The sequence below is a fragment of the Loxodonta africana genome, chromosome 11 (assembly GCF_030014295.1).
Source record: "Loxodonta africana isolate mLoxAfr1 chromosome 11, mLoxAfr1.hap2, whole genome shotgun sequence".
Taxonomy (NCBI): Eukaryota; Metazoa; Chordata; class Mammalia; order Proboscidea; family Elephantidae; genus Loxodonta; species Loxodonta africana.
The window spans coordinates 65,326,120-65,335,654 of record NC_087352.1 but is presented as its reverse complement, the minus strand read 5'-3'; the positions used below and the strand labels follow the sequence as shown (position 1 = coordinate 65,335,654).

Here is a 9,535-nt window from a genome sequence, read left to right as displayed (position 1 = left end):
GACTAGAAGGACCCCAGTGATCATGGCCCACAGACCTTCTGTTGCCCCAGGACAGGAACCATTCCTGAGGCAACTGTTCAGACATGGATTGGACTGGACAATGGGTTGGAGAGGGATGCTGGTGAGGAGTGAGCTTCTTGGATCAGGTGGACACTTGAGACTATGTTGGCATCTCCTGCCTGGTGGGGAGATGAGAGGGTGGAGGTGGTTAGAAGCTGGCAAAATGGACAAGAAAAGAGAGAGTGGAGGGGGCGGGGCCGGGGCCAGGTCAAGGCGGTGGCACCGGCGCCATGTTAAGGCCCCGCCTTCCCCTTGAGGCCCCTTCTTCTGTCCCTGCTGCCACCCGAGGATCATCTTCCCTTTGGCGCAGACAAAAAACCAAGTAGCAATTAAACAGGGAAAGAATGGCATTGAAACAGATTTCCAGCAACAAATGCTTTGGGGGCTTGCAGAAAGTGTTTGAACATGACAGTGTTGAACTGAACTGCAAAATGAAATTTGCTATCTATTTACCCCCGAAGGCAGAAACTGGCAAATGCCCTACACTCTATTGGTTGTCTGGCTTAACTTGCACAGAACAAAATTTTGTAGCAAAATCTGGTTACCATCAAGCAGCTTCAGAACATGGCCTTGTCGTCATTGCTCCAGATACCAGCCCTCGTGGCTGCAACATTAAAGGGGAAGATGATAGCTGGGACTTTGGCACCGGCGCTGGGTTTTATGTGGATGCCACTGAAGATCCTTGGAAGACTAACTACAGAATGTGCTCTTATGTAACTCAAGAGCTTCCCCAACTCATAAATGGCAATTTTCCAGTGGACCCTCAAAGAATGTCTGTTTTTGGCCATTCCATGGGAAGTCATGGAGCGTTGATTTGCGCTTTGAAGAATCCTGGAAAATACAAATCAGTTTCAGCATTTGCTCCAATTTGCAACCCAGTGCTTTGTCCTTGGGGCAAAAAAAGCCTTTAGTGGATATTTGGGATTGGATCAAGGTAAATGGAAGGCTTATGATGCCACCCATCTTGTGCAGTCCTATCCAGACTCTCAGCTGGACATACTGATTGATCAAGGGAAAGACAACCAGTTCCTTTCAGATGGACAGTTACTTCCTGATAACTTCATAGCTGCCTGTACAGAAAAGAAAATCCCCGTTGTTTTTAGATTGCAAGAAGGTTATGGTCATAGCTACTACTTCATTGCAACCTTTATTACTGATCACATCAGACATCATGCAAAATGCCTGAATGCATGAAAAACTTCAAATACTGCAATCTCTTCGGAATTGTAGAAGTTTTAACACAGAAAAAAAGATCTCAAAACACTGGACTTCATGATGCTGAGAGGGCTTCATTCTGTAATTGAATCACCTGAATAAATACAGTCAGTCCCCGGGTTACCAGGTTAAAACGTCTGACTTATACAGACAAAAAAAAAAAAAAAAAGAGAGAGAGAGTGGAGGGAGAGAGCGGGTTGTCTCATTAGGGGGAGAGTAATTGGGAGTGTGTAGCAAGGTGTATATGGGTTTTTGTGTGAGAGACTGACTTGATTTGTAAACTTTCTCTTAAAGCACAATAAAAATCATTAAAAAGAAAAAAAACTTAAGAAAAAAAAAAAAGGTGGTGCAGGCCACGCCCCAAGGAAGCTTCCTTTATGTTGTGAATCAGGGATGTGACCATGAGCAAGGGTGTTATATCCCACCCTAATTCTCTTTAACCACAGGCAGAGGTTATGATTTATAACACATAGGAAAATCACAAAATGGAAGACAAGCACATAATACTGAGAATCATGGCCTAACCAGGTTGACACATGTTTTTGGGGGACACAATTCAATCCATGACAGTCTCTAAGATAATGGGAGGAAGAAGGAACTGGAAGATTTTTTAGAAAAGCTCCGTGTCCAGTCATGCATCCCCCTCTCTCATCAATTATTGAACATGTGTGGATCACTTTGAATAGGTGAGGAATGTAAACAGTGTTTCTTCTTTAAAGGATGCTCCTGTAGTGGAGGCTGTAATCATGAGCAGAAGTGGGCACAATGTGGATCAAGTCTTTCTTGACCACTGATCATATGTGTAGCACCCTGAAATATTATTCAGGACATCTGTCCTGAAAGATCTTACAATATTGTGTTGAAGACAAGGTTAACTCTTATGAAATACTAGGAAATAGTACAACCAGAAATTAAAGAATGAACAGCTAAATTCTGGAATAAAACCGTATCTAACATAGGGATTAGGAGAAACGGGAAACCAAGTAGAGTGCTGGTGGGATCAAAGGTACCTCCATGGCGGAAATGGAATTTGGCAATGCCTTAAAAAAAAAAAAATTTTCTTTTTAAAGAAACACTGAATTGCAGGGTAAAGAGTTTTAATATGGTCTTGGTTTTATTATATTATTAGGAATTCAAAGGAAGACTGACCACAACTCTGACAGTCTGTCTGATTTGCAACAGCCCCCACACCACAAATCGTCATCTGTTCTGATGTTTGCTATCAAGCTAGTATTATCCTTGTTCTGCCAGTCTCCTGAAGACCACCTAACCATCCTTTTGGTTGCATATTTCTTTGTGAATTATTGAAAAAAATAAAACAGTACATTATCAGCTTACTAACAAATTATCTATCCAAAAAGGATTCGAGGTAACTTCAAATATAGAAATAAAGTGAAGAATTCAGGGCAAGTAGAAATGTGCTAGATGGAGATGGACTAAGAAGACTGAGAAAATTATGAGAAATGACTGTCTGATAGAGACGCTGGAAATTCTTGAGTCCCCAAATGATTGGGCATTTATTTAAGAAGAGCCTAATGAGAAAAAAAAAAAAAAAAAATCAAGCCTGGACTCAGGCAGGTAGATGTGACATTTTGAGAGGTGAGGTTGCCAGAGGTATGTGAGATTACTTAGAGAGGTGGATGACTTTCACAGCACATGCAGTAAATAAGATCCAGCAAGAGCTTTCAGAACACCCCATGTTTGGTAAGGAGAGATTTCCTGTTTCCCAGGATACTGCACAACTGGATGCTGTCCTGATTTGGCCAGTGAAAGGAGGGGGACTCAGAAACAGACTAGAAGACCTTAGTTGGCTTCTGGTGCAGCTGTGTGACTCTGGGCTTTCCCTTCTCTGGGCTTCAGTTTGTCCATCTTCAAAATGAGGGAGTTAGGTGAATAGCCTCCATGTTTCCTTCTTGTACTAAGGACCAATGAATGAGGCTTCTCAACTTTCCATTTTCTTAAGCGAGTAAAGGCTCAGAGCTTGTTTTAATACCAGAAAAATGGAGGGAGGAAGGAAAGAAGGAAGAGATTGTACTCACTATGGTAACACCATTTGACTTTTATTTCTGAGAGTACAATTTCCCTTGTATGGAACTTCCTTTTGTCCTTGTCTTGTTCACATCTCAGTGTCACTCGAGTGTTGAATGTTACCCACCTCCCGCCCATTACTCCTATCTTGCTTTCCTTGACATCACACTCACCTGATTTTCTGTCTCTCTGGTCATGTCTTCTCATCTCTGTCTCCTATTCCTTCTCCTCCACATGGCCTTTCCGTCCCTCTTTATATAATCTTGTCTCTTCTGCTGCTGTTGAGTACCATCTATACGATGATGACTTCCCAAATTGTATCTCCAGCTCAAACTTCCCCTTTCAACTCCACATTCATAACCAGTTGTGTGCCTTTTCACCACTCTCAGGCATCTCAAAGTTAACATATCCCACGTGGAATGCACTATCTACTACCACAAAACTGCCCCTCCCCTGTCTTTGTTATCATGGTAAATGGCACCATCATCCAACATTGTCTCATGCTAGAAAACATCACCCTTGATTTTATTCCTTTCTCTGCCTCACCTATTACATACAAACCAATCCACCGTCCTGTCTATTCTGCCACCAAAGTACATCTCAAACTCCTCCTCTTGTCTCCACTCTACAGCTGCTGTCACAGTAGCAAAACTGTCTCATATCTTTCCAGAACTATTGTAATTGCCTTCTAATCAGTCTCCCTCCTTCTTTTTTAGTCTTTCTCCAATCTATTGTGCAGAAAGCACTTCTGGTGGTTTTAAAAGTATATAAAGGGAAATCATATCACTGAGCTTAAATTGTTCTCTGTTTCTCCAGACACTAAGGGTAAACGCTTCTTGCCATGCCCCATCAGGGTCTCTGCGTCCTAGTCCTGTTGACCTCTTGAAGTTCATTTATGCTTCTCCCTCACTTTGCTCCCGAGGCTAAGCTCTTTCCATCTCAGGCCTTTCTACATGCTGTTTCCTTTGGTTGGAATGTCCTTCGCCCTTCCCTTGCTCTTTGTATAGCTGTCTTCTCACCCTTCCAGTCTCAGGTTTAGTGTCACCTCCTCAGAGACAACTTTTGTGACAAACCTGTTGTCGAACTAGTACTTACATACTTATATTAGCTTTACTTGTTCATTGTGTTGTTGTGTCTTCCCTCAATCTCCATAAATGCCACATAGTAGGAGCTCAGTCAACATTCAAAATATCTTACAGGGCTGCTGTCAAAAATTAGAAATTCAACGTTGAAAATAGAAGAAGAAAACACATTACTAATTAAGAAATACAATGGAATGACCATTAGCATGATTTCTAGGAATTACAAATTTCAGTCAATGCTCTTTATTTAGTTCTTCTCTAAGCAGTGATTTGATACTGTAGCCTTCTCTGCATCTACTGTTTTTGTAGAAAGAAGGGTTTCATTTCTCATGTTTTTCTTAAATATAAAAATGAAATTGGTCTGAACATTTTGTAGGGACCTCCAGGTAGTTGGGTGTCTGACACCCTGATTTCCTTCCTTTATGGACCAAGGAAAAATATGGAACTAGAGAAGAGTTTTAGCCCTAGCTCTGCTGCTTGTTTGCTGTGTGATTTGGGGCCTGTCAACTCATTCTCTAAGTAACAGATACTGAACTAGCAGGACTCACGGGGTATAACCATAAAAGCGACTTCATTTGCCTCCCTCAATCCCTTTGTACGTGCTCTGTGGTGGAATTCTTCTGCTGCCGTTGGATAAAAATTTGACAAGTCTCGGGTTTTCACGTTTAGGACATAAAATTTCCTACAATCCTTTTAAGTCACAAAACAGTGTAAAATTGGTATGGCATCAGACCTTGTCTAACTTCAGGGAGAGGAGAGAGAATTACCATCAGCCCAAGGCTGATTCCTATAAGGTAGATGTCAGATATACCTTCACCTCACTTTTTTACCAATTCTGACACCAGCCATCCCTCCCATGGCACTCTCTACTTCTCTGCTGCGTCCGATAATTCATTGCAGTGGCCACACAGAACTCACAGATCATGATTATTGGATTAATTAGGGAAGTAACAGGTTACAATTCAGGATCAGGATCAACGTGGAAGTAACAGGAACAACTCAGGATATAGTTCTTTTATCAGGATAGTATCTCCTCAGCCGTGCCCACAGGCAGGTCTCTGCTGCCAGGCCCTGCTTGAGCCTACTGCCCCAGAGCGCTGCCTGGGCCTGGCCTCTGCCCTGCTCTGGCAATACAGCTCTTTAGCTCACAGATAAGAGCCCAGAGGTACCCCATTCTGCCAGCAAGCCTTGGCCCAAAGTCCCTTAGCTCTCTCACTCCATGGGTTAGCAAGCCTGCTATAGCCGCCTTGCTCTGTGGGCCAGGAAGCCCACCACACCATCCCACACCAATCTCCTGGTTTTGCTGCCACTGGTCTTGATCGTGCTTGCCACTGCTTCTCGCCATCTTGCACTGTCTCCAGTGTTACAGTTCTCTCTGTCTCCTGTGTCTAGGAGGTTCTCAGTGCAGGTATCCTGGGTCCAAAGGACATACTCTGCTCCTGTCTCTTCTTGATGGTAGTGAGATCCCTCTCCAGTCTCTGGGATTGGCTACCTTTAAGCCTAGCAGGATGGCAAAACTGACCATTCCTCTGCAAGGATTCCATGTACTTTATTTGCATAATCCCACCCAGTCATTTTGTGGAAGTTATGAGACCATGGCTAGAAGGGCCATATAATAGCAATTCACTGCACTGTATACAGTTTCAGTTTAATACTTAGTACCAGGTAACAGCCAGAGCTGCTAATAACTTCATTCTAACTTGCCTGATGCAGGCAAGAACACTATAGCCAGTAAAGGGATTGGTGGGAGGGATCATTAGCCTGCTCTCTCTGTACCTCTCCTATCCCATCTTTCAAGGTTTCTGACCCTTCAGAGATAGGGAGGTGGGAAGGAGAGGTAAGGGATTTGGGAAAGCTATTACTTGACTTGTACCACTCTGAGATGGCTTTGTGATATTTGGGTCAAATAGGAGTTTAAGGCTGTCCCTTTGCCTTGTGGATGCTTCAGTGGTCTTTTCAGAGGCCTCAATTAGTGACTACACTACCAATGACGATTTCCAATTTTCATAACAATGATTGCAAGGATGGCTGAGGACTGGGCAGTGTTTTGTTCTGTTGTGCATAGGGTCGCTATGAGTTGGAACCAACTCGAAGGCACCTAACAACAACAACAACAACCAATGACTTCCTCCAGCTTGTTGCCTTGCCCTCAGACCTTCTTTTTTGGCAATTAAGTTCATAGAAACTCTCTTTACCAGGATCCCATCACTCTTCCGGGCAGTTTTCTTGAGTGAGATTTAACATGCCTCCAGACCAGCTCTTTCTTCTGTCTGGTTCATGAGAACTCTTACACATTATTTTCCCTAACAAAGCGGTGAACGTCCTTCATTCTTCCACCCAAGCACTACACTGACCATTTCTCATCCTCTGGGCTTCCTCAACTGGAATCAGATACCAGTCCACCAAGCTCTCCATCTTGCAGGGTACTCATAGTGTTTTTACTTATATCCTCCTCTCCTTACTGTTTATTTAAAAGTTTGGACCATGGTATAACCTGAGTGAGAAATACAAGCTGGGCTCAGAATTCCTTTTGCCTTTCAATCCTGAGTAAATGACCTTGAACTAAGTTGAGTTTTTTTTTTTTTTTCCCCCTTTTCTTTAGATGGTAGTTTCCTGAGCAGGCCACTCCAGAGACCTTCTAGACATGTAAAATGAGAATAATAATAGTTCCTACCTCAGAGGATTGTGTGAAGGTTAAATGAGTTAATGTGTATAAAGCACTTACAACAGTTCCTGGCATGTACTAATTGCTATGTAAGTATCAGCTATTATCATAATTACAACACCATGATGAAGAACCCTCTGGTTCAGTCTTCTAGTTCTATAGGCTTTAGGCAGAGGGGTGGTGGTAGAGGTGGGAAAAGCCAAAAGGATTAGTTTTGAGCCAGACTTGGGACTAGGAGTGGAGGACTTAAGTGTTTTAATTTTATTAACATGATGGGAAGTAGGGAATTAAAAATTGTATTATTGAAAAAAAATTTTTTTAAGGCAGGCTTAGTGACAAGAAAATGTTGAATAGCCAGACAGTAGCATATTAAAATTATGCATTCAGCCAGATTGGAAGAAATGGTTGATGTGGCATATTGCCTTATTAAGTATGTACAGTAATTAATCCTTTACTCAGTAAATTAGGTAAATTTTTTTAAATTTCTGTTTACCTCTCAAACAGTCTCTAAATTATCTGGTTGAGATTTCAAAGGGACTCTGAAGCCTGATAGGAATTAAGGTGCCAAATCAGCCCACAATTAGTTGTAATTTCTTTGTCTCTTACACAGGCGAGAGGTTGCAAAGTCCAGGGCTCATGGTACACACATAGGCCATAGTTTAGGCTATTTATGGCCATAATTGTACATATGTTGAATGCCTACCCTCTGCTAGGTGCTGGGGATAGAGGGATTTCCGGAGCATGATTTCTGCTTCCAATCTTGGTGTGGAGACAGGGCTCACACATGGAATGTTAGGCCAAGTCCCAAGTAAGGGTTTCCAGGAAGGTAGGTATATAGTCGTATAAATGATTCTTGGATGATTTCCTTCACTTCACATATTGTGAGGGAAAGTCTAGAGACCTTGACCAAGATCACAGAGAAAATCTTTAGCTAAGTCCACACTTGGAGCCAGCAATCGGGCCTGGGATGGGGACTTAGATATAAACATGTCTTGTATTGTCTATTAAGCCAAGTCCAGGTGGAAGCAAGCCAAGCCTCAATCTTCAGTGCCTTTGTTCTGTTTATCTCCACTTGCATCTCAGACCTGATTTCAGATCTACGTATCTCACCTAGTTTAGTTATCTATTGTGGTATAAGCAAATTACTCCCAGAACACAGTGGCTTAAAAGAACACTGTTTAAATTATTTTGGTGGATCAGGAATTCAGACAAGGCACAGCATGAATGGCTTGTCTCTGCTGCATAGCTGGAATGTCCAAAAGAGATTCTTCATTCACATGGCTAGAATGAAGATGGCTGGGGTCTGGCTGGAATAGTGCAATCTGGTCCATTGTTCTGGGGCTTCCTTTCCTGGTCTCCTCCATTTAGTTTTAGGCTCTTATCCTTCTCCATGTTGACTCCTCCTGTTGAAACAGGCTGCTCAGCCATATTGAAAACCCCAATCAACACCCCTTCCCCCCCTCTTTGTCTTGCTAACCACAAGCTTGTTTTGAGCAGGAAGTCGCAGCAGGTAGTGGCTCCGACCACTGATTAGCCCTAGTTACACCTTTAAGCATGCACAGATTGAAATCACATCCTTCGACTGAACCCCCCCACCCCCAAATATAGGCATGGAGTGGCTAAAGGCAGAAAATTCCTGGTACCAAACCCAACCCCCTGATGCCATTGGAAACGAAAAGCTCCCCAGCCCCCTTAGTCAGCGAGCACGTGGCCTTAAGGTCACTAGACCCCATGCGCTCCTTGTATGCGCAGACAATAAACTTGCCACTTTCTGTTTCCATTGCAAGCAGTGTCCCTCTTATTTCAATCGGCTATTAAGACAGGACAAGAACCCGAGTGGCATTTGGTTACACTGTGATCTCTTCACATGGTCTTTCCAGAAGCCTAACCAGACTTCCTATGTGGCAGCTCAGAATTTCAAGAGCACAAAAAAGAAGGCGCCAGGCTTTAAGACTTATATCTGGAATGGGCATATCATCACTTCCGCCACATTCTATTGGTTAAAGTGAGCCACAGGCCCAGGCTGATTGTTAGGAGGTAGACTACACTAGGCCATGAAAACGGAAAAGTGTGATTTACTGCGGACCACCAGTGTAACAATCTGCCACAGATTGCCACAGTTTTCTGTACTTGTTACTAGGATGCTCTGTCAGTCTTATCTGGAAGAGTATTCTGTAGAATTTTGGCCAGATGATACTGGGCAGTTGTCTTTATTCATGTCTTAGACTTCCTTGCTTTTATCTTTGAGCCAGATTCAAGATATTGAACCTGGTGTTAGAACTTGATATTAAAAGCAGCTGCAGAGTGTCATCCTGGTACTTTGTCAACGTGGACTACAGAACATTCTGCTGCAAATATAGATGCCAGGAACAGTCAACTATGGGATATTGTCTGTTTTAGGGCACCGATTTGCTACTATGTCCTGAGGTTACCCAAAGATGCAAGGGATATATGCCCAACACGGGTAATGCCTAGTACTGAGAAC

The 9,535-nt window shown here is 42.9% G+C and overlaps 1 protein-coding gene across 1 annotated transcript; it reads left to right on the top strand.

Moving 5' to 3' along the window:
* Positions 1-243: 243 nt before the first annotated feature.
* LOC100668041 (S-formylglutathione hydrolase-like) lies at positions 244-1,423 on the top strand. The gene is given in 2 exon segments (XM_064293462.1): positions 244-956; positions 958-1,423. Coding segments are annotated over 2 exon segments (849 nt in total). The 5' UTR covers positions 244-404; the 3' UTR covers positions 1,255-1,423.
* The last annotated feature ends 8,112 nt before the right edge of the window (positions 1,424-9,535 follow it).